The sequence below is a fragment of the Heterocephalus glaber genome, unplaced genomic scaffold (assembly GCF_053883595.1).
Source record: "Heterocephalus glaber isolate CG9 unplaced genomic scaffold, H.glaber_assembly_v1.0 deba00001442, whole genome shotgun sequence".
Taxonomy (NCBI): domain Eukaryota; kingdom Metazoa; phylum Chordata; class Mammalia; order Rodentia; family Bathyergidae; genus Heterocephalus; species Heterocephalus glaber.
In genome coordinates this window covers 24018188-24044627 of record NW_028258296.1, presented here as the reverse complement: position 1 = coordinate 24044627, position 26440 = coordinate 24018188, and the positions used below count along the sequence as shown (strand labels likewise).

The 26440-nt window shown below is 36.2% G+C and overlaps 1 protein-coding gene across 5 annotated transcripts in view; it reads right to left on the bottom strand.

The window, feature by feature from the left end:
- Nucleotides 1-26440, bottom strand: part of Pkn2 (protein kinase N2) — a 125595-nt gene that overhangs the window by 15343 nt on the left and 83812 nt on the right. For 2 of the 5 annotated variants that reach the window (XM_004841330.3, XM_004841329.3), the window contains exons 9-16: nt 9371-9514; nt 8981-9056; nt 8237-8411; nt 7900-8026; nt 7002-7132; nt 6842-6917; nt 6672-6763; nt 460-636 (exon numbers count right to left, since the gene is read on the bottom strand). In XM_004841330.3, the coding sequence (XP_004841387.2) occupies nt 460-636; nt 6672-6763; nt 6842-6917; nt 7002-7132; nt 7900-8026; nt 8237-8411; nt 8981-9056; nt 9371-9514 (998 nt within the window). The remainder of the gene's footprint in view (nt 1-459; nt 637-6671; nt 6764-6841; nt 6918-7001; nt 7133-7899; nt 8027-8236; nt 8412-8980; nt 9057-9370; nt 9515-26440) is intronic. The other 3 variants (XM_013070912.3, XM_021255425.2, XM_004841331.3) reach the window with 2 other exon arrangements.

Genomic DNA, 26440 nt, shown 5'->3' with positions numbered 1-26440 from the left:
ATCTTCCTGTGTTCCAAGTGCTGGGATTACAGGTGTGTACCATGCCTGGCGAACAATTTGTTGTTAAAATCACGGCCCTGGATGTCATTTCCTAGGGAGAAAATCTGATAGAAAAAAAAAGTGCTAAAATAAACCTAGGTTGAGTATCTAAATCCATGAAATTTCAAACATAATGTTGTCAAATGGACAACATAATAAATAAATACAAAAAGTATCTAGCAAAAGAAGTAAGGAATTCTTTTTTTTTTTTTGGTACCGGGGATTGAACTCAGGTACTTGTGCTTGCACAGCAGGTGGCGAAACCACTGAACTAAATCCCCAGCCCTAGGAATTCTAGTATTTCTTATAATGATCTATTTTCCATTAGGAAAAAAAATTCTAAAATTCAGTGAGCTCTTTTTCTTCCCAACAAGAAATCAGTCATGGAAAAACACAGACAAATGTCTAAAGCATACTCACACAGCTCTTGGTTCAGAAAAGACATCAGTATGAATGTGCATCATTAGGTCCCCACCGGCAGCATATTCCATTACAAAGCAAACATGCTCTTTGGTTTGGAAACATGCAAAAAGGTTCACCAAAAAGGGATGCCTTACACTATTCACAGTTTCAAAAATTCTTTTTTCACACATCAGGCTGTAAGAGAAAACATTTAAAAATGAATAGAGCCTTTAAAAAATTTTAGTGGGAAATAACTTTTTTTTGGTTTCAAATGAATTCATTAAATGTATACAATGAAAATTCCTCTTTCTATTTTAGGTTCTCAAACATCCATATGTTCTCTTCAGACACAAATAAGAACTTTTCTAAGTATTTACAGCAGTTTATAACTCAAATAACATTTTGAAGTGACAAAGAGCTTAATTCAGCTGTAGCATAATGCACAAGGAAAAAAACCATAAGCAGTAAGTTTTAAAATTCTTAATATCTGTGCCAAACAAATGGTAAATAACATTCTTTACAAATTACTAAAACTTAAATTCTTTATAACTTTGAAAATAATGAAATATCTTTTGCTATATGTGCTATGAAAACTGTTCTACTATGTATGTAATTGAAATATATTAATGAAAACTACAATATAACTTGTATGACAGAAAGACTATAGTGTTCACATTGACAGTATCAGAGTGACACACATATGATTATTGGTTACAGTTAATCTATATTTTTTGAGACAGTTCTGTATTCCAGGCTGGCCTTGAACTCATGGCAATCCTCCAGCCTCAGCCTCACAAGCAATAAGATTACAGGCATGTGCCACTATGCCCTGTTGGTTATATAGTAAACTTTTAAAAGGTTTAATTAGAGGTGAATTATGAGAGTTCACCAGAAATTAGAGAATTTAGTAACCTGAAATATGGCAAAAATTTAAAGTTTGTGACCAAGGTAATTTCAGGTAATGTATATACAATCCATAAACTATATATTCAAATTATCATATAAAATATGAAATAGAGAAGCACAAAAATTTATGAAAAAAATGGAAAATAAAGAGGCTATTTAGAGAATTCTACAACTTGCCTCAACAAAGTTCCTTAAACAATGTAATTTTTCTGTATCATAGAAAAAAAAATCTATGTAATCACAAATTTCTCCTGTAAGAACTAAGACAAGTTATTAAAAAGAAGAGTGGTCAAACTTACTAATATGAAATGTTAACTGCCTAAATAGCAAAACCAAAGAAAGAAAAAACATCTTTCTTTAAAAAATATTTACATTAATTTGATTTAAATCTCAAAGTAAAAGAAAATTAGGTCAAATGTACTACCAGTAAACCTGAGACCAAAAATTGACATTAATATTTGTTTTTCAAAAGATTTGTTTAATGCTTTATTTAGTTGGTTTTTTTTGAGACAGGGTCTTGCTATGTATGTAGCTCAGACTGGCCTTGAACTCACAATAATCTTCCTGTCTCAGCCTCCCAATTGCTGGGATTACAGGCGAGTGCCACCATGCCTGGCTACTACTTTTATCTTTTAGTTTCTACTTTCTGGTGATAAGAACCCAGGGTGGCCTTTGCACTGAGCTACATTCCTAGCCCTTTTTCTAATTTTTTAAGATTCCACTAAACTGCTAATTCCCCAGGCTAGGCTTGAATTGGATTCTCTGGTCTTAAATTCCCAGAGTGGTGAGATTATAGGCATGCACCACCATGTTCAATGGTTTTATTTTAAATTTAAAACAACACTTAGGAATTATTTCTTTGTTGTTCTAAATAACATTGTGGCATTTCAAAATGCAAACTAAAACCCTGGCATTATAGAGAAGCAGAGCCATTCTCCTTTGTTTTGGGTCTTTAAAGAAAGAGTGAATTAGCCAGACAGTGGCACACACCTGTAATCCAGCATTCTGGGAGGCTGAGGCAAGAGGCTTGAAAGTTTCAGGCCAGCCTAGGCAACTCAGTGAGTTGGGGAGACTTTGTCTCAAAATAAAAAATAAAAAAGGGCTGGGGATGTGTGTCAGGGAGAGGGCCTTGGGTTCAATCCCCTGTGCCACCAAAATAAATAAATACATAAATAAATGAGTAATAAATAAAATAAAAATTTAAAGTTAATTAAAAAAAATCAAAACATTTATCTAGCTTACATTGCTAACAACATAAAAAAAGTAAAGATTTAGAAAACATGTAAGAATTATACCTGCTGTATGGCATTTTTAATGCTTTGCTAATATAGTTGTCTACTGGATTATAAACTAAAACAACTCCTTCGTTTTAAATACTAACAATAAATCCAGCTATCAAGACAGTGCTCTTAAACAGTATCACATTCTAGATGAACTCCTACCCTTTGATTTCACACAATCTGTTTTCAGTTTTACATATACTCAAAAAGCCACACAGTTTCTTAAGTTTTAGGCTTGTGTTTACATAATTTCTTAAATCTGAAAAGTTTTAAGATGTTACTACAAATTAAGGCATTAAATCCATAAAAAATTTTAAAATGAGTTAATAGCTTTGATTTTTGTCACTATCTAAACTTACTGGAAAATGTCCTAAAAATTGCCTTGGGTAAGATTTATAAGAAGGACTCTAAAATTTCTGTTTAAATTTAAGAAAATAAGGCAAAACTGATGGGCTATTTTAGGGTCAAGCAGATGACAAGTCTCTTCACTGTGATTTATATTTATGAGTGAATCAGTAATCTGTTATGGGTTAATTTATGGGTGAATCGTAATTCTCAACTAGATAAGTAACCCTCCCCGGATAGGTTAGACCTATGCTGACCATGTAAAAGGTATAAAAGATTGAGAATCATTGGTAAAACTACCCTGAAAATGGTTTTTATGCCATCTACAGGAATTCTTTGACAATGACAATGACAATGACAAGGACCTGATAATGTCTTACATAAAGGAAGAAGGCTCCTCTCATCTCCCTTTTTCTTTGGTGGTGGCGGAGATTGAACTCAGGGCCTTTTAAACTAAGCTACATTGTCAGCTTTACTTATTTATTTTTGAGACAGTCTCATTAAGTCACTAAGTTGCCCAGGCTGGGCTCCAAGTTTTGATCCTCCTGCATCAGCCTTCTAAAGTGCTGGGATTACAGGTATGAGTCATTCCAACTGGCTGGAGGAATTTTAAACACAATTTTAAGCATTTTCCAGAAAACTAAAAAGCTACTGCCTAAGAATCTTTAGCTTGTCCCAATGTTACCTAAATTGCATACTCTTTCCTTAAAAGTTCACACAACAAAAGGTACAAGGTCCCGATGATGAATGTAACTGTATTCTATACCTAAAATGTACCAATAAACTTCATGAAAAAAAGTTCACATAACAATCCAACGTTGATATTCAAAACTGTAAATATATCTTCCATATGCCAAAGAACAGCATAGATCCAATCTTATAAAACACTACTGAAATCCATCAGTACCATGATATCCTCCATTCTATGAGGTGCTATTGTCTTTATCATCTTTTTTTTTTTTTTCTTGGGTACCAGGGATTGAACTCAGGACCTTGTGCTTGTGAGGCAGGCAGTGGAACCACTGAGCTAAATCCCAGGCCCTCTATCATTTATTTATTTTTATTAAAAAAAAATTTTTTTTTGGTACCAGGGATTGAACTCAGGTCCTTGTGCTTGTGCAGCAGGCGGCAAAACCACTGAGCTAACCCCCCGGGCCCCTCTATCATTTATTTTTAACTCAAAAAAATCTAGCCTATTTTATTTACATAATTAATGTAGCTATGACTTGTTTCCTTAAATGACCATTTCATTTGAGCAGTTCTGCTCCAGAGTTCAGTAAATTATTAGATATGGTGGAAACAAATATTTCGGTCAGTGGAAAACAGCATCATTAATAAAGCTAAAGTCTTATGATTGAATCGAATAAGCTGGTCAGCTGTGCTTTGTGCTATAATACAAAAATATACTTCCAACCCTATTCCGTAGTGTTGAACATGAACTGGTTAAGACAGCAAGCTGAGTGAAGACTATAGTAATGCAAATGGCAGGAGACGGAACTTGGACAGTGTTTAACCAACAATAGGCAGACTGAGATCTCTGCACATAAATTACTTTGGATTTATGTTCATTTAAAATGAGGTTGTCAGAATATTCTACAATCTATGCAACGTGCAGTTTTCTGCTTATTTTTAATTAATTTGGTTTGATTTCTTATTCATACTTGGAAGTAATACTACTTTAAATATATGCTGGTCTATTTTTAAAATTTGAATTTTTTTTTGCTTTCCTCTTAGATATGCTACCTTCTTCATCCTTCCTCAAATTTTTGTTTTATTTCTTACTCCTAAAACTTTCCATTTTTCAATTTTGTACCAGTTTTGAGATTATGTCCATGTTACTAAAAAATACAAAGGTTTAAAACTAAAGTTAAATAAGGGTCATTCATTAAGGCTGGATTTATTTTCAGTCAGGGTAATGGCCTACATTCTAGCTAAAGCTCCAGCCTCTATACTTTATTTAATATTATATCTAGATTTAATTAGAAAGTGTTCTCCTACAAAAACAAGGCTTAAAGTAGTAACAATTAGCAGAAAGCCATATAAACAACCAGGATTAGCAGTAGTACAAGTTGAATGTTCCTTATGTAATGAATATTGCCCCAATAAGTGTTTCAAATTTTGGAATATTATGTATACATAATGAGATATTTTGGGGATGGGGACCCAACTCTAAACACCAAATTAATTTTTTCATATATACTTCATATACATAATCTGGAAGTAATTTTATAACAATATTTTAAATAGTTTTTTGTATGAAACAATTTTGTAAACACATGATGGTTATGCTCAAAAATTTGGAAGATTTTGGATTTCAGATTAGGGACGCTCAACCTCTAACCAAATTCCAATTTTTTGGAAACAAATTTATCATTTAGAAATGCAGAATAAAGCAATTACGGTACTATTCTAGGAAAGAAAATCACCTGATCATTGTTATTGCCAATTATAAACAGAATTGGAGATAGGATCAAAGATCTGCTTAAATAATCTGTTTATATAACATAAAAACATAATTTTAAGCATGTAACATGATGGTCAGAATATTTTATAAGCCAGCAAAATCCTCTCTAATTCTAGATATGAAGTAAGCATTTATTTCTTTATTTATTCAAAGAATGTAAGAATAAAAAAGAGGCAAAAAATAAGTAGGCAAATCCACAAAGAAAAACATTTTTTAAACATAAATAAAAACCCTCAATCTTTTAAGACTTGTCCTAATTCTAAGAACTATTCATATGGTGGGAAAAAAAACGTTCAAAGTAGCAATTTAACTCAGTAAGCAAGTGCTATCAAAATGTATATTTAATACATGGGTTAGCTGAGGCTCAAAGATGTTCAGTGAAGGACTAGAAAAGTCATTCGTCTCACTCATAGTTTAGGGTCCTTTCATTTTACAAGGCTGTTTTTCATTAGATGCTTCCTGGTGGTGAAAGAAAAATACTAATAAATATCAAATGAAAGCCTCTATGATAAACATCATTTGTATACAATAATTCCCACATTTGAGAGTCATTTTGAACTATATTCTCTAACCCAATTATATTCTCTATTGCCAAAGTCTTTCCATTATGAAAATATGAATCCACAACAATTTACATTAAACTCTTCAGGAAGGTAATGTACTATTTCAAAAAATATGATTTAAAAAAATAGAGGAAAAAAAGGTTAAAAAGCAGAATGTTTTAACCATTCAGGTAACTGCAGAGTATCTGGAAATGACATTCTATCAATCTGTAAACTTAAATGGGATATAGCCTTACTGAACAGTTTGCATTTTAAATAAGACTTTAACATCCCTATTTTTAAAAATTAATTTTATTGGCACATTTTATATCTCTATTTATAAAAATATTTACTTTTTTGAGACAAAGGTCTGGCCGTGTTAACCAGGCTGGCTTTGAACTTGTGACCCTTCTGCCCTCAGCCTCCCTAGTAGATGGGATTTTAGGCATATGCACCAGGCGTGGCTATAAAAATCTTAACGGATTAAATATTTTTCCTTGGTATCCAATAACCAGTTAATTGTCAAATGAAGGGGAAAAAAAGGAAATGGCTAGAAAGAAAAACAGCATTTAATTACTATGTTTTGCCAAGTGCAGAAATATTAATTTATATAATAAAAGTTTTGCTGTTGCAACATATGTATTACTCTAATTTATAACTTTAAAGAAACAACTGCATTTTAAAAAAACTAACCTGTCTACTTCATCTCGAGCCACAATGTCTCCTTTCTTTAAAGCTTTTATAGCAAACATCTCATTTGTGTGTTTATATTCAGCCAAAAGCACCTGAAATAAGAATAAAATAATTATGTCCTATTTGATTTATTAATTTTATAGGTATGCCAAAAAATTCCAAAAGATTACCTTTCCAAAATGTCCTCTACCCAAGACAGCACAACATCTGAAATCTTGTAGATTAAACTGAAATCTCTGCTGAGATCTGAAAATAGCAATTTCAATTACAAGTAAGGCAAGAAATATAACATCAAAAATGTAGTAACAAAATACTGTAAACAGTCTTTACCTTCTATCCTCAAGTTCTCGAATACCACTATATCCCATCCCTGAATCAGGAATATCAGATTCATATTCAGGTTGTGATTTTGGAAGTATAGTATCTCTGTCATTCTCAGTATCAAATACAGTTTCTGGATCCTGTAAAATATTAAATGCTCATTAAACCACAGAAACATTCATAATCATAAATTAAATGAGAGAAAAAACTCAGCATTGTCTCTTGGACACTAATTTTATATTAATATTAAAAATGCAAAATACTAACACATTATCATCAATCATCTTCAATACATATTGTTAAGCAATGTATAAGACAATGTTTTAGGGGCTGGGGGCTATATAGCCTAGTGCTGGGCCTAGCGTGCATGAGGCCCCAGCTGGATTCAATTTCTAGCACCACACACAAAAAGTCACCATCAACACAACATCTAATACTAGCCATGCTCGTATGATCTTTCTAGCTTAAGAAAATTATCCCTATGGCCTGTCAGCGTCCAGAGGCTAATGATGGCAGAACAACACTAAGAACTTGGTTATCTTCTGCTCAACTTGGTCTAATTTAGGATAGAACATTTCACTTATAAGACATATACAGTGGACCGGCCTGACATACAAACAACGTGCGTTAATTAGGTTAATGGAAGATTCATGTGCCTCTTTTTACCTATACCATGTACTGAGGTACATGCACCCAGATCTGTACCCAGATCTTAGCTGTCACAACAACTCAGACTTAGTTACAACCAGCCCTTGGGAACTGATCAAGTTCGTAAGTCAAGGGTTCACTACATACACACAATTTACAGAGGTGATTTTAATTGAAATGTGGACTTTATTCACTGGGATGAATTTTACTGCTGATTCATTTGGTAAAAAGGAATCATACAAGGTTTTAAATGCCTTGCCTGTCCAGATGTATCCAAAACTCTTAATTCAGAAGATTCATCTGTATCTCCAAGGGAAGAAGCACGTGGTGGGGCTGGAGGAGGTTCAGGCTCAAGATCAAAGTCCAATTTGGTTACTGGAGAATCACTTACAGAAGATAACGCAATTCACCGGAACAGTAATAAAAAATGTTTATTTTAAATAGCTTTAAAACAAAAGCAAACTTTTAAGAAAAGTAAATACAACATTACTTCAAAATACTACGTAGAAAAACTGAAACTCTTAGTAAAACCACTGTATTTCACATATAACAATGTCTCAATAACTACTTTGTGTTTAAACATCATAGACTCATACCTAGCTGATGGCGCAAGCTCAGGCATGCGAACATCAACCACTGGCACTGTAGTGGGCACAGGAGCTTGAGGGCTGAAGGTTCCAGAATGATTTACTGTAGGAATAGCTCTTCTCACGAGTCTTCCCCAAGTGGCAATATTAATATTCATTTGAGGAGCTCTAAGAAATGTTTTGCCTGTAGATATTGTGAATAAAGAAAACAGAATAAGCAATTTATATATTACCAAAAGCTATAATTTAAAAACTCATATTTACCAGTTTATAATTTATGAAGAACAAACAAAATTTGTCACATCAAAAAACAAGTTCTTAACTATTTGCTACTAAAGTTAGTGCAAAATAGCATAACAGTTCAAAAAATAAAACAGTAAGAAGTTGTTACTTATTTTCTTAAGTACAGTAATGACATATATGGTTAAGGTTTTTAAAGAATCCTTATCTTTTAGAGATACAAACTATAATATTTATGGATGAATTGATGATGTCTGGGTTTCCTTCAAATAATGTGAGAAAATGGTGAGTAAATAAGATATAGGTAAAACAAAACTGGCCAGGTTGCTGATGGTACACTGCACTAACCTTTCCACTTAGGATGTGTTCAAAATGTTTCTTAACAAAATGTTACAAATAAATGCACTAAGAGGAAAGAAACCACACATGGATATTACTTTAAAAATAATAATTGTATTTTCTATATTTAATAAAACACCAAAATTATTCTGTATTTAATTTTTAGTTAATTACCTTGCTGTTTGGAAAAAATTTTCTTTTGTCTTTGGAGTTTTGGTCTTCTTTCAATAACTGGATTAAAAAAGGTAACCTGCAGTGAAAAAAATTTAAATTGATGTGAAAATAGCATTGGATTTACGGCTCATGAAATCCACTAAACTCCTAAGATTTGAAGGCTTAAGGGAATCTCAGCCATAATGTAGTCCAACCCCTCATTTTCTCGATGAGAAAACAGACTGAGAAGAACTAACTTTTCTCAAGGTCACATACCTTTTCAATGGTAGGGCTGCATCAAGAATCCAAGTCATCTCTTTCAGCCTAACACTCTATCCACTTCTACATCATGTTGCCTACATGCATAATTTCAATTGTAGTTATGCACATTTAATAAAATACATTTATTACCTCTGCAAATAAAGTACCCTGTGGTTCCAAATAGAGACACATGCCATGCCGTTGGTTGTCTAAAAAATCTTCTAACCTCAGAAATTTTACAGCACACAGAGATCGCCAATCACGCCAATAAACTGAAATTTCCAGTTCACGTGACTAGGATAATTAAAAAAGAACAAAAACAAAAACAGAAAAGACATCATTGGACACACACTTGAATAAAGTATCACAAAAAATATGAAATACAGAGTAAACAAAGATAACACACAGATCACATTATTTTAAATAAAATTTTGTAATCTTTCTCAGTTATATATTACCTTCAACAAACTTTAACTTAAAAAAAAAAAAACCAAAATTTATATTCAGACAGTCTCTGGGTAAGGTATTTCTAAAATACACTAAAATATATATATATATCAGGAGCAACCAATACAGATGAAAGACCACAGAAACTCAGCTCTCTTATATCTTCAACCTTTCTGCTTTCCTTTCTCTATGTGCCATCACCCGTTGTACTATTGTTGAAAGACCCCAGTGCTTGTCTCAAAAAGCCCATGTCAAACTTTCTTATGTCCTTACTGTTGACACGGGGAAAGATATGCAGATGGCATTTATAATGCATGTACAGCATGCCACACACTGTCCTAGGCACTTTAAAAATAACAGGTCATTTAATCTTCAAAAGAACACCACAGAGTAGCAAGACCAGAGGGCAGAGCAACCTCCACTGGGAGGGAGGAAAGGGGAAATTTGACTATGCTTTACACAGAAAAATGTTTATTTATTATCACACACACACACACACACAGAAAATTAAAGCAAACTTCAAATTAGAACTTGAATTCCAAAACTCCGGGAGTTAAGTTAAATATATTGTACTATATTTACGCAAGAGAATATACTGTAGTCCGTAAAAATAGTGCTTACATGGGGAAACATATTTAAGGTTTTATAATAAGCTATTATTAAAAGCACTTTTGAGTTTGTTTGATACAAGGTCTCACTATATAGCCCAGGCTGGCCCTGAATTTACCATCCTCCTACCTCAGCCACTTAAGTACTGAGATTACAAGTGTGTGTCACCATGCCCAGTTTCCTAAATGCACCTTTAGAAACACAGTTTATAAACTGTTATTACATAATTACAAACTGACTGTAACACATGTTATAATCTATATGCATTTTCAAAAATAAAGCATTAAGACTCATTATTTAGTTCTTCAGGATTATGCAGACCATCCACAAAGAGATAAATATTCTTCCCTTTAGGCACTACAAAGCATTATTACTTTACATAACAACTTTCATTTATGAATTATGCATCTTATGATGTAAGTCTCCAGTATATGTAATAAAAAATTTGACGTTAAATTATAAAACTAGTTGATGCAAATGAATAGACATAAAAACGCAACATGAAAAAAATGGTCAAAACACAAGGTGCCAGAAAGATTCACACCTAATCAGGAAAATTATCAGAAAATTTTATTTATGGTATATGAGTCCAGGGCCCCCTATCTCATGTCTTCTCTCATAATTTGGAGAAAAATACTTAACATAGAAGGAAAAGTACAAAGAAAATATAATTAGGCTAGGGTTAGTACATGGTGTCTGGAGTGAATGGAGTAGTAATGCTATATGGTATTCTATTTGAGCTAAAAGTTTATTTCATTTTAGTGTTATTGGAGATTGAACCCAAGGTCTTCATGCTGAGCTACACAACCTGTCCTTTTCGTATATTTTATTCTGAGACACAGTCTCACTAGGTTGTTACGGTGCCAAGTCTGGCTCAAACTTGTGATCCTCCTGCTTCAACCTCTGGATTCTAGGATTACAGGTGTGCACGATTATGCCCAGCTTAGGTCAAAAGCTTAAATATTTTGGAAACAGCTATTTGGGGAAATAAACTGAGAGAACAACTATATTAGGCACTGGTAATTTTGACTATGTTTCTTTAGAACAGGGGAAGCGAGGACTACTTCCATTTTCTTCCTGAGAGAGGAAGACTTATTATGGGTCAGGGACATGCAAGGGATATAGATGAGGGAATAAAATCAGTATTTGTTAAAAGTTCTCACATGTTCACATTTCAAAAATGACAAGATTACATATTACTCTGGATGACACCAGGTCCAGCTACTCATTTGCTACTTAGTCTCGCCACTCTGGTAAAACTAACACATCGACTCATTTGTCTTTCCTCTCTACTCCATATTTCAAACTATTAGAAATCTGAGATTTGGGAGGGAAGGTTCACCTCACAGACCTCAGGCTATAATTCCTAGAGGTCTACTGTGAAGTTTTCAGTATAAAACTCTTTATTTTTTGTGCCTTTGCACTGTATCCTGTGAAAATCACTCTCTTTACAACATAAGAGGAGGGTGGCTTTGATCTAGAGATATTGTATTTTATATCAATACTTATAATTTATGCCATGAATCCATAATCCTCTTTAGCCACTAACATCCAATGTGGTTTGGGGAAATTAGCCAAGGATACAGTATGTGAGAAGTAAATTATCATATGAGGTTTCTACATAAAAAACTCTGCTTAGAATTTTTTCCCCACAAGACAGGGTCTCACTATGTAGCTCAGGCTGGCCTTGAACTTGCAGAGATCCTCCTGCCTCAGTCTCTTGAGTGCTGGGATTACAGGGAGTGCACCACCACGCCTGGCTCACTGTTGAGAATTTAAATTACAAGTGTGGTTGCTGGTTTGCTGGCAACCTTCCAGATGAAGCAGGTCAATTCTACAAGGCAAGGACATGTTCATAAGTAATTTTAAACTATAAGAGCAACAAAATTCTAGATGGAATAAGCTATCAAAAAAACTCAACGGCACAATTTGAGTTAGGTCCTAATTGGCAACACTGGTGGCCTCTCTCAGCTTGTGGTTCATTTTGCTTTACAGTGAATTTAAATTTAGAACCAAATTCAAAACTGTATAGTAGAAATCCCTTCAAGGCCTGAATGTAATCAAAAAAAAAGGTAAAAGACATTGAATCAGCTTTACATGCAGTGGAGTAAGAGCAACAAATTTTAAAATGTGATGCAATTAAAAACAAAAGACAAACACACACCACTGCCTTGGTTATTTTTCTTGTTGCTGAGACAAAATACTCAAAACCCAAAGTTAAAGGAGGAAAGGTTTACTTTGGCTCACAGTTGGGTGGCTTAAAGGCAGAGTGGCATTGTAGAGGGGCATCACAGAGGAGAAAGAGTTCATGGTGGGCAGAAGTCACCAAAGTAGCACAGTAGCAAAGCGGCAGCAGCAGACTGCCTCTCCCTTTTATCCCTTCCAGGCCCAGGGTCAGCACACCCTGGGTTGGCCTTCCCATTATCAACACCCAGAACTGTGCCAAACCAATCAGTGGACTAATTTTCTCCCCTATTACCTCAAAGGCTCATGCATATCCCTTTATGGAAAAGGCATTCAGTCCACCTCAAAGAGTTGCCAAAGACCTAACAGTTTCAGCATTGCTGATAAGTCCAAGGCTAAAGTCTCTGAGATTTAAAGCCAACTCCTACCTGCAAGCTCCTATACAAATGAAAAGAAAGTAAACACTTTCAATATACAATGGCACAAGATAAACATCCCATTCCAAACAGAGGAATAGAAAGGAATGAGACCAAGGCAAGACAAAATCCATCAGGGTAAACATTAAGTGCTGGTGTTCCATGTCTAGCATCCAAGGCAACTTGTGGCAAGATATGAACTCCAAAGGGCTGAGTGGCTCTGCTCCTACACCACTGCATATGGTTGCAGCTCTTATGGCTTCTCTCTTGGGCTGGTTCTGCATACTCCTTGCAGCTTTCCTCAGATGATCCATGTTCCTGGCTTCTCCAACATTCTGGGGCCTCCACTGAACCTTTGGCTTCACACTCATAGCTTCACAAACTGCCAACTCAGTAGCACACTGCCTGGCCTCCCAGGCCTTCTTCTGAAATCTGGGTGGAAGCCTTCTTCACCCCACAACTCTTGCATTCTGCATGTACCTAAAACCAGCACCATGTAGATGGCGCCAAGGTCTGTTGCCAGCTGAAGCAGTAGCCAGGCTTCTTTCTCTCTTGGCTATAGGGGTTGAGTGCCTGGATTGCTAAGTGCTATGAGCCAAATCCCCAGGAACAAATTTTCTAGGCCACCTCCATGGAACATGCTACTCTGGAGTGCTCTTCTGTAAGCAAAGTCTTTTACCTTTGCAACTCTCAGACTGCAAAGGGTACAGTCCTGCTGGTTCTTGTGATGACTTCAGGCCATCTTTTCTACTATCTCTGTTCCTTTCTGCAACCAAGTTCTCCTCTGCTCTATCAGTCTACAACTTTACTACAGTTTCCTTTCTGGCCAAACTTAAAACTTTAAATCACTCAGCTGTAACTTTTGGTCTTCATTTTCAAGGTAGAGCTGTCTAAAAGCCCCCAAAAGAAGCCATGCCACTGTGTCAATATTAGACTGCCTTGAAATTTCCTTAGCAAGATTAAATAATCAAGCCGGAGATTTAGCTCAGTGGTTCCACCTCCTGCCTCACAAGCACAAGGTCCCGAGTTTGATTCCTAGTATCCCCCCCCCACCAAAAGATAAAAAAAGATTAAATAATCTGCTGCTCTTAATTTCAGGCTCCATCAAAGTCTTAGGACAGGCCCAAAATGCAAACAAGTTCTCCACCACAGCATAACACACATAGCCAGAAGTCCAACTGCCAATGTAGTCCTTATTCCTAACTAAAACCTCATGACCCTGGTCTTTACTGGCTGCATTTCTATCAGCATTCTGGTCTTCTGAGCTCTAACCAGAATCTCCCATCAAGTACAGCTTAAAGCATTCCAACACTGCTTCTTCAGACAGCATCTCCAAACCTTTCCAAACTCTTTCCACAAGCTACTTCCAATGGCTCCTGAACCACATGGTTAAATACAGTCACAGCAACAACCCCACTCTGGGTACCAAAAACTCTTATCAGCCAGTGCTAGCTAGAGAAACAGATTTAATACAAGATATACAAATATATAAGAACTGACAAGATTGGCTTGCAATAGCGCCCACAGAGACAGATATGGAAGAGCGCAAAAGGTCTGTCTGTGTGCTGAAGATCCAAAGGATCCAGTTGAAGTCCTGAAGCTCACTGTAATGTCCCATTCGAGTCCAGGTCTGCACTGGAAGGCTGAAGGGTTAGAGAGGACATCCAAAGAGAAGGCAAAGACTGGAGCTCCTTCAAAGAAACAAAGTTAAGCCTTCCTTCTTCATTTCCCTTTTATACCATTCTGTTGACATTCTTCCCTATGGTAGGTCTTCCACATCCAGAACTACACTGAGCCAACTTAGTTGGGTGTTACTTACTTATGTTGACACAATCAGTTAACTATCACAACCACCACAAAAAACAGCACAAGAAACAGTTGCCAGGCATGCCTGTAATCCTAACACTTGAGAGGGTGAGGCAGAAGGATCTTGAGTTTGAGACAAGCCTGGACTATATAGTGATTCTGTGTCTCTAAGAAAAACAAAACAAAACAAAACAACAAAAAAACTCCCAACCAAACAGACAACGACAACAAAAACAACAGCCACCAGAACAGCTGGGTATAGTGGTGCACACCTATAATTTCAGCACTTGGAAGGGTGTGGAAGAAGGATCAAGTTCAAGGGCAGGCTGGGCAACACAGCAAGATCCTATTTTTTTTTGGGTGAACTCAGGACCCTGCACTTGTGAGGCAGGCGAGGGAACCACTGAGGTAAATCCCCGGCCCTCAAGACCCTATTTAAAGAAACAAAACAAAACACCAACAAAAAAAATCCTCAACAAAATGAAACAAAACAAACCAAAAGAAGGAAATAACACCTTTTCTCTCACTATCTGTGTTTTTTCCCCAAAAGCACTAAATTTCTAGGACATAAAATACCAATTAGTAACTACTTCTTAAATAGAACTAGTGGGTATTTCTTTTGACCTAGAGACAAACTGAAAAACTTAATACTGTGAACTCAGAAAATCTGGAAACTGATAAAAAGAAAGGACAGTGAAGCACCACTGTTGAAATCAAAAGACAAAAATACAAACTTTCTGTTGCTTAATCAAAGCATGGGATCTAAATATTAAAACAGAAACACTAAACCTGCTGAAAGAGAGAACAGGTAGAACGTTTGAGGACATAGGAGTAGGCAATAACTTCATGAACAAAAAACCCTGACTCCACAGGAAATACTACAAAGAATCAATGTGACCTAATCTTATTATTAAAAAGCTTTTACACAAGAGAAACCACCAAGAGAGTGAAGAGACAACCCATAGCCTACGATAAAAATTTTATCAGCTATTCATCAGGCAAAGAATTACTACCTAGAATATATAAAGAACTCAAAAGAATCAGACCCCCAGAATTTAAAGACCCAATGCAAAAATGGGCATTTGAAATAAAAAGACACTTCTCAGATAAAGAACAATAAATATATGAAAAAATGTTCAACATCCTTGGTCATTCATGAAATGCAAATTAAAACAATGCTGAGATTTGGTCTCACTCTAGAAAGAATGTCTGTTATCAAGAAATCAACCAATAACAAATGCTGGAGGGGCTGTGGGGAAAAAGGAACCCTTCTCCACTGTTGGTGTAGACTGGTGCAACCACTGTGGAAATTAGTGTGGAGATTTCTCAAAAAAATAAAGCTAGACATTCCATTTGACCCAGCTATTCCCCTGCTGGGCATCTTCCCAAAAGAATTAAAAGCATCATACCACAGCATATATATATGCACACCCATGTTTATAGTGGCACAGTTTGTAATAGCTAAATCTTGGAAACAGCCCAAATGCCCATAAACCAACGAATGGATAAAGAAGATGTGATTTTTTTATGTAATGGAGTAGTACTCTGCCATAAAGAAGGATGAGCTTCAGACATTTATGGCTAAGTGGATGGATCTTGAGATCATGCCCTTAAGTGAAATAAATAGGACACATATGTTTAAATAGCACACTCTCTGGTGTGAGAAACTGAAAATAGAAATAAGGACTAAAATGTATAAGAGATATTAGGAATTGGGAAGAAAATGTTCAAATGGGAAGAGAAACAAGGGAGGAGAAAGGATGGACAGGACAAGAAAAAAGTGAAAATAGAAGGAAAGAACGGAAGGAAACAAAGCTTTTGTACACAGGGAGGGGAGGGAGCCTGGGGTTGGGGAAGAGGAAAAAAGGCGGGATGTATCATGTACAGGTGCAAATTCCCTATGATGAGTGTTATTATTATGTATGCCTAAAATGTACCAATAAATGTTTTGCTATTAAAAAAAAAAAAGCATTGGAAATTCAAGGGCTGAGGAAAGGTGACATTTTTACAAAGGTGTGCTTGGCAGATGTCATATTTACTGGTCTTCAATAGGCTTCTTGAGATCAACATACGCTCAGGAAATAGATCACTTAGAGTGCCAGCAGCAAATAGGCTGCACACTTAAAAGTTTAGCTAAAGAGAATTTTAAAAATTGACTACTTAAGGAGGTGTGATTAAAGTGAAGGAACTAACAAAGGACAGGAAGATGTTAGGGATTAGCAATAGTAGAAATCCATTGTTAGCCCTAGCATGAAAGGTCAAGAGGCAACAGTTATGAGAATTCAATAAGATTGGATCTTTGTAAAGAGACGGTAGTGGTATCTACAGCCATAGATGAACAGCGAAAAGCAAAGCAAACAGGAAAGGACCAAGGGACACAAACACCCTGATTTCCCTTTACTTCTTTGATCTCCTATAGTGTCTCTTATCCTAAATCTTAGCTGAATAATCCAAGTAAACTTAATAGCTATCAGCCCATAGGGGAAAAACAGAACAGGGAAGGGAGAAGATTGGAATTTACTGAGGACAAACAGAAAACTACCACCTGAGGACAGTAACATTTGTTTTCAGTTCAGGAATCCAGTGAAGGTGATTTGTGAGCTGGAACATATGTGACAGTAAGAGGGAAACTCTGTGATCTTTTGTTAGGATAAGAAACAGAGAGCAGAACAAGAGATAACAGACAATGAAGAATGTAAGACCATGATTTTTTGAAAAGTCAGCCTGCTACAAGATGTAGGTAACTCTGCTTCCTTTAGAGGGAAAGAGACAATTATGATATGAGACTATTAAGTGTTACATCAGTTAAGTACAACTGCTTAAGTCAATTCAAATCCTCTAAAAAGTTCCAAAGCCTTTTTAAAATTTGAAACTCATTACTTTTCTGCCTTCATGACTTCACATACAAGTTGTATTGTTCCTATTTCTAAATTTGTATCCTAGTCTCCAACCAATACCTACACAATTCCATTAAGATTTTCCTACTAGTCATTCCCTTGTACCAGTCTAAATTCTCTCTTTTCATCGAGGCTAAATTAAACACGCATCTTTTGTACTGTAGTGTTCTTGACTAAATCCAACCTGTGCGTCCTGAGTTTTCAAAAGTGGATATTTTATCCTTCTAGGGAGAAGGGGTTTTCAAATCTGAAAATTCATGGTTATCAATTCTAGAGATTTCTCAGCCATTTTTAGTTTCAGGTAAAGGCTCTGTTCTCTATTTCCTCCTTCTGTGCTAGTCACTGCTGTTCTATCCTTCATGACTCTTAGCCTCTCTTTCATAATTTTTACTTCTCTGTGTTGTGCTCCAGGGCACTTCTTTAAGTTATATTTTCCAGGCCACTAACTCTTCTGTTGATTAATCTGTCCTCTTAGTTTTCAATTTCAAATGTTATATTTCCTATTCTTATTTGTTTTACTGGGCTTTCCTTCCCACTAGCGTTGACAATATATCAATGAATGGTCAATCATGTTCATCTCTACCCTCCTCCTAACTATCCTGAAGCAAGTTCCAGGTATCTCCAATTTCATTTAGTTTGATCCTTTAGAACTCTGCCTACTCTTCTTGGCATGCCATTCACTCTTTGCTCATGTTATCAAATTCTTCTATTATTTCTTTAAACATTTACTTTACATTCTCTATATAATAATCCCATTATCCATTTTTATACATTCATGGTGGTTGCATCTTCATATGAATGCAGGCTCATGTTGGGTAGAATTCACCCCTAAGCTTCTACAACACAAATTAGCTGAATGTGGTGGCAGTATGGTGGTGCATGCTTGTATACCAGCACTTAGGAGGCTGAGGGAGGAGGATCATTGCAAACTGAGGCAAACCTGGGCTACATAGCAAGACCCTGTCTTAAAAACCACACCAACCACACTACATTATACCACAATCTGGCATATCAGGTAGTTGTTTTAAATGTTGCCTCAAATAATTTTTTTTAAAATCTCTTTTTACGATTCTTTATAGAAGAACGCTTCATTTTTGGTAAAATACTGCTCACAGCACTACTTGGAAAACTACAGTATTAATTTACAGATAAGAGAGAAAAAAGGATTTTCTTTTTTCCTTTTTTTTGAGACAAGGTCTTGCTATGTAATGCAGGCTGGCCGTGAACTCACAGTGATCTTCCTGCCTCAGCTTCCCAAGTACTGGGGATCACAAGTGTCTGCCACCATGCCCAGTGAAAAAAGCATTTTAAAATAATAAGCAAGGCACAGAAAAATCAGATTTAGTTATGTAAAGGAAGGTGAAAGTGGGCAAGGAAGAAGACATTTTCAAATTAAACATGCCCTTCTTTAGATTGTGATGTGTGTTTATTTGGGAATCTATTTGGGAATCACTAATAAATCAAGAGTGTTAGGGCTAGGGATTTAGCTCAGTGGTTCCGCAGCCTGCCTCGCAAGCACAAGGACCCGAGTTCAATCCCCGGCACCAAAAAAAATATATAAATAAATAAAAATAAATAAATAAAGAGTGTCATGGCCCTCAGGCATGCTGAGATTAAAAAAAAAAAAAAAAGCCAGGCATAGTGGCAGCACACCTATAATTCCAGCACTCTGGGAAGCAAAGTCAGGAGGGATTACAAGTTCAAGGCCAGCCTGGACAACTTAGCAAGACCCTGTCTCAAAATAAAAAATAAAAAAGCATGGAGATGTAGCTCAGCACCAGGGTCTTCGGTTCAATTCCCAGTAAACGCCACCCCCAATACACACAACACACAAAAGAAGCTGAGGAAAACTGCTTTTTACTTTAAAAAATTGTTTCGGCACAAATTATTTCCTTAATACTTAGTGACTATCTATATCAAGCATATTCTGTGACAGACAAGATGCACAATAAGCATCATTCAGTCCTGTTTTCAAATAGTCCATAATTTTTTTGGGGGGGAGATGAAAATATGAATGAATATTGGCAGTAAAATTGTATATACAATGTACACAATGACATGAAAGTGGAAACTATGTCTTTAAGGGAAGGTACTAGGAAGATAGAAAAGGTCAGAAATGGTCAAATTGGGTTTTGAGAGATGAGCCACAAGATTAAGGGAGAAAAGGATGCAATAATCAGAGGAGAAAGAATGTACAAAGGTTAAAGAGGTATACAGCTCATTCCAGGGATAGGAAATAGTTTCATAGTTAAGCCAAGAATATAAATATGAATGCTTGAGGATTTAACATAAAAAGGATTTTGCATGACTTGTAAAATAATTTGGTCATTTTTTTGAAGAAAACCTTTATTGGTACATTTTAGATATACATAATGATAACATTCATTAAAGAATAACTTGGTCTTTAACTTGGAAATTACAGGCTGGCACTAAAGGGCTTAAAATGTGGAGGGGTAGAAATTAGGTCATATCAGGCAGTATAGTAGTTAAAAACAAGGGTACTGGGGGCCGGAGATTTAGTTCAGTGGTTCTGGCGCCTGCCTAGCTAGCGCAAGGTCCTGAGTTCGATCCCTGGTACCAAAAAAAACCCCCCAAACCCCCCCCAAAAAACAAGGGTGTTGGGATCAGATTACCCTGTGCCTGTAAACTCAGTGAATTTTTTTTTTTTTTTTTGGTACTGTGGATCGAACTCGGGTCCTTGCACTTGCGCAGCAGGCAACGAAACCACTGAGCTAAATCCCCAGCTCTACTCAGTGAATTTTTATAGAACAAACAGGTTCAAATCTTAGCTCCAGTCCACTATCACCGCTCCTGTTCAATATGGTTCTGGAAACATTAGCCACTGCAATTAGACAAGAGACAGAAATAAAAGGAATAAAGATAGGAAAGGAAGAAGTTAAACTGTCATTATTTGCTGACAATATAATACTCTACATAGAAGACCTAAAAAACTCCTCCAAAAGACTTCTAGACTTCATCGACAGATTCAGTAGAGTAGCTGCATACAAGGTCAACACTCAAAAATTGATAGCCTTTTTGTACACAAATAACTAACTCACTGAGAGAGAAATTAGGGAAACAATCTCTTTCACAATAGCATTAAAAAAAATGAAATATCTAGGAATCAATCTAACGAAGGAAACAAAAGATCTCTACATTGAGAACTACAGCACTCTGAAAAAAAGAGATGGAAGAAGATATAAGAAAATGGAAAGACATCCCTTGCTCCTGGGTAGGAAGAACCAATATAGTGAAAATGGCCATACTTCCAAAACTGCTATACAGATTCAATTCAATCCCAATTGAAATCCCAACAGTATATTTCACAGAACTAGAGAAAACAACCCCAAAATTCATTTGGAACCAGAAGAGACCTAGGCAAATAGCAAAAACAATTCTAAGCAACAGAGACACAGCAGGGAGTGTTACAATCCCCAACTTGAAACTATATTACAAAGCCACTATGATAAAAACAGCATGGTACTGGCAAAGAAACAGACATGAGGACCAGTGGAACAGATTAGAAGATGCAGAAACAATGCCAGACACACTCAGCTACCTCATCTTTGACGAAGGAGCCAACCATCTTCACTAGAGGAAAGATAGTCTCTTTAATAAATGGTGTTGGAAAAACTAGATTTCAATTTCCCAAAGATTAAAACTAAATCCTTATCTTTCACCATGCACTAAACTACAATCAAAGAGGATTAAAGATCTAAATATTAAGACAGAAACACTAAACTTGCTGGAAGATAAGTTAGGTAGAGCTCTTAAAGCATTGGGGTAGGAAAAGACTTTATGAACAAATCCTCAGTAGCACAGGAACTAGCACAAAGAATCAACAACTTGGATCTCATCTTATTAAAAAGCTTCTTGTGTTTATTTTTTTGGGCTGTGTCTCCACCACCTTGCAGGTTCACTGCAAGGCGGGGTGTGTGTGTGTGTGTGTGTGTACTATTTTTTGTTTTTTGTAGAGGCAGTCCCTGTCCTCCAGGAGCTTACAGTCTAGCTGGGGAGACACAACTAATGTACACTTAATGAGCACAATTAGCGATTACCACAATATTGACCACAACTGCATGAGACCAAGGAAAGCAAGATCAGTGAGGGGTGGGTGACTTAAAGAAGGTGTTTTAGTAAAGATGGGATTCATTTACTGGTTGACTAGGTCCAAATCAAGTGACACATTTTTAGGGGTTGGGATGGGCTTATAGAGGCAGTTAGGGGAAAAGGGGGAATCAAGGGAGCAAAGGCAGCAAGGCTGGAATGCATACATGACATAGGCCAGAAAAAGTGAGAGGACCCCACTCTGTTTCTTAACCTTCCTCTTCCCTTGTCCATGCCCTCCAATCCCTCCCCACGGTAAACACAGTTGGTGCCTTCTCTGCTGCACTGAGATTCAAGGCTTTGGCTGGTGATGCTGGAATGTCCATTCTGCTGGTTGGTGTGTTTAGATCTTCGTGGTGGGGCCTGCTGGCATAGCCATAACTTCAGGACTAGGATGGTGCTATCCTGACTTGGTCCCGATCAGAATGTGATGCTTCTGCCCTGATACCCAGGATCTACTCCCCAACCTCCTTCCCACCCTGACCCGCCCAGAAGGGGACCAGTGAAAAGGGGTTAGAAAAGGATCTGGGGACAAAATAAGAACCAAGATATATCATGTAAAGGTACAAGATCCCAATGATGAATGTAACTATATTGTATACCTAAAATGTACCAATAAACAAACTTCACTAAAAAAAAAAAAGCTTCTGCACTGCAAGAGAAACCACCAAAAGAGCTAAGAGACAACCTATACTATAGGAAAAAATTTTTACCACCTGTTCCTCAGACAAAAGACTACTATCTAGAATACATAAAGAACTTAAAAAAATCAGACCCCCCAAATATAAAGATCCAATTCAAAAATACAGACATTTCTCAGACAAAGAAGTAAAAGCAGTAAATAAACATAGAAAAAAATGTTCAACATCACTGGTCATTTGAGAGATGCAGATGAAAACAATGCTGAGATTCCACCTCACCTCAGAAAGAATGGCTGCTATCAAGAAATCAACCAATAACAAATGCTGGAGGGGGCGTGGGGAAAAAGGAACCCTTCTCCATTGTTGGTGGGAGTGCAGACTGGTGCAACCACTGTAGAAATCAATGTGGAGATACCTCAAAAAAACTAGGATTAGAGGTCCCATTTGACCCAGCTATTCCTCTGCTGGGTATCTTCCCAAAAGAATTAAAAGAATCATACCACAGCGATATATGCGCACCCATGTTTATACCGGCACAATTTGTAATAGCTAAAACTCGGAAAAGCCCAAGTGCCCATCAACTGGAAAGTGGATAAAGATGTGGGTTTTTTTTTTATAAAATGGAGTACTACTCAGCCATAAAGAACAAGAAACCAGAGACATTTATAGCTAAGTGGATGCACACTGAGGCCATACTCTTAAGTGAAATAAATAGGACACACATGTGTAAATACTGAATAGTTTCTCTGGTGTGAAAAACTAAAAGTGTAAATAAGGATCAAAATGTATAATTGATGTGAAACAGGAAGAAAAGGTCCAAAGGGGTAGGGGAAGTGGGAGGGGTATGGGAAAGGAAAGAAGGAAAAAGAAAAAATATGAGAAAAGGAGAAAAATGGAAACAAAGTTTTTGTAAATAGGGAAGGGAGGAGGGGGTGAAAGGAGGGCAAGGAGAATGGGGGGAACAAAAGAACCAAGATACTCATGTAATGGTACAAGATCCCAATGATGAATATAACTGTACTGTATACCTAAAATGTACCAATAAACTTAATGAAAAAAAAAATCTTAACTCCACATCACTTAAATGATTTTGGAACATTGGGAAAATTACCTCAACCCTTCGGGGACTCAGTTTGCTCACCTGTAAAATATGTACAACAATGTTATCAGCCATGTAGGGATGTGAGAATTAAAAAAGGGATACAAGTCCAGTACTTAAATCAACCTCAATGCATATTAGTTTTCATTATTATTACTGTGACACATGATTGAGGTGAGGATGGATAAGAAACAGAGACAAGTTAGCTACTTATAATGAAGGGCGCACAGGCATTTGCTCAGCCAGAGTTGGCTCTGGTGTCCCATGCTTGAGTCAATTCACAGCTCTACTACTGTCCGGCTTTGTGGCAAGAGAAAAGTTACATAAACTTTTGGGACCTTAGTAATCCCTAAAGTAACTACAGTAATTGTACATATCTCACAGATTGCAGTGGGGATTAAATGAGACAAAATATGTGTCTTTTTCAGAACTTATGATGTCAATAGAAGCTTTACTGTAGTGCGTAAGCATGAATTACTTTTCAAAGAATCTAGTTTGTAAAAGGCTTTACAATAGAATTAGGAAGATGCAAAAAAGAAAATCTTTTAAATGGGAGGAATGTGAACATATGCAGTTAAGAATAAGAAGTGACAGGAAAAAACTTTAAATAATACCAGGGATAGCAAGGTTAACTTCAGGAAAAAGTTTCCACAAGACTAGAGAATGGAAATAAGGACAGCTTAAATCACAGACTCTTTAAGAGGAAAGAAACTTCTTTCTCTAAAACCAAGAGGAAGATACAGAAAATTTAACAGGTGGTAGGAGGAATATGAAGTACAATGGTCTTAATCTAATCTATAAAACACAAGTAAAGGGGTATGAGTTGGGGTAGAAGACTTGAAGAGACAAATGAAAGAAAATTTACTGGTAAGAAGATAAATATTTGAAATACGATAACTTAAATAGAGAAGGAAATGAAGTTGTTTTTTTTTTCGGTACTGAGGATCGAACTTGGATCCTTGTGCTTGGAAATGAAGTTTTGAAAGAGCAAATAGCATGAAAAATATCTTAAGAACCCAGGAAATGGAAATATTAGAACAAGTATCTAAGAGCAAGAGTAACAATTAAGACTCTATCACTTACTATATAGCCATTATGTACGAGTTATTAGGGGAACAAGACGTTTGATGGAGAAAGGTTGGTATACAGAACTTAAGATTTAAAAACAGAAAAACCAATGTTTTTTTTGAGACATGGTCTCACTATGTAGCCCACGGTGGCTTTGAACTCCCACCTCCTGCCTCAGCCTTCCGAGTGCTGGTATTGTAGTTGTGGGCCACCACACCCGGCTTCAACAATTTACTATATATTTTATAAAGAACCACAAGAGAGGAGCTTGAAGCTTTTCAACATGAAATGACAACTCTTTAAGGGAAATGCTAATCACTCTGATTTGATCATTACATTCTGAATACATATGGTGAATTATTACACTTATCCCATAAATACATACAATTACAAATAAACTTGGGGTTAAAAAAAAAGATTTAAGAGATGTAGCGAAACTCAATGCAAAAATGACATAGGAAGAAAAAATGTAACAGTTGAGTTCAAAGAAGTTTGAAATAATGGTACATTTGGGGCTGGGGATTTAGCTCAGTGGTTCCAGCGCCTGCCTTGCAAGCACAATGCCCTGAGTTCGATCCCCGGTACCAAAAAAAAAAAAAGAAAGAAATAATGGTACATTAAATGGGTTTTATATGTTTTAAATATCTTACAATGACAGCAAATGTTAGTGTGAACAACCAAAGTCATCCTTAATGAATACTGGAGAGGATCTAATGGTAAAGAATGAAAGAGACTGATTATATATACATAGTCTCAGAGGGCTCATATTGCTTCAGCGGAAGATGTGATCTGCAATTTAATAGGAGTACAATTTGGAAGCAGCAAAGGAAAGAAAAAAGGTTAAGTACCACGGTTTCATTACAAGTTAAAAAAACCAGCATCTCAGATTATTTCAGTCTCTCATGGGATCTTGATTAAGCTTTTTATAACAAGAAGGCTGAGAGAATTCAGAGAAACTGAGAAATTGTACAGCTATTTTGTTTGTAATGCACATTAATAGAGCTGGGTATAGTGGTGCACACCTTGGGAGGCTGAGGCAGGAGGATTCCAAGTTTGAATCCATTGTGAGCAACTTGATGATTTAGTGAGACACTGTCTCAAAAAAAAAAAAAAATTAAAAAGGGACTAGGAAATGTAGCTCAATGTGAAGCCACTGGGTTAAATCCCTAATTTTTTTTTTTAAATAAAAAGAACATACTAGATTGAATTAAAAAAAAAAGAGCAACTCAATAGACTAGAAAGTACACAATAGTAGGCAGTAGTCATTCAGACTCCTGTATTATGTCTTAGCTAGTTATTAAACCCCAGGCAATAATTTCCTTAATTTATACAATGAGAGGGCTGAATTACATTAACAATTTTCAATTTAAAAAAAAGTGGCAAAATTCAAATGACATTTTACATAGAATTTCAAAACAAAACAAAGGTTCCATGTTTCCTCCTGAGACAATTCTGCAGAACACCAAAGCTCCCTGTAATGCAATTTTTACTTTCCTAAAAGATTTCTAGATCATTTCTAGAATTATCTTACAATTCTAACAAGTTCCATGAATTCATTTATTTATTCATGTATTGCAGTGCTGGAGATCAAACCCAGCATTTCACATGTGCTAGGCAAATGCTCTATCACTGATGTGTAACCTCAGCCCTATTCCTTTAAAAAACAAAACAGGGCCGGGGATTTAGCTCAGTGGTTCTGCTACACGCCTTACAAGCCCAAGGTTCCAAGTTTGACCAAAATAAATAAATTAAAAAAAAAAAACAACAAAAAACCAAACCTGTTTACTATTTAATCTTCCTCTCTATAAGTACAGGGACTTGGACTATCTAGCATCTAGACTGATGCTTGACATAGAATATAAAGTCAGTGATTATTAAGCCTGGATGTTCCATTATAGCACAGTATATATTACTTCTGTAAACCTAAAACCTAGTAAACTGCATGG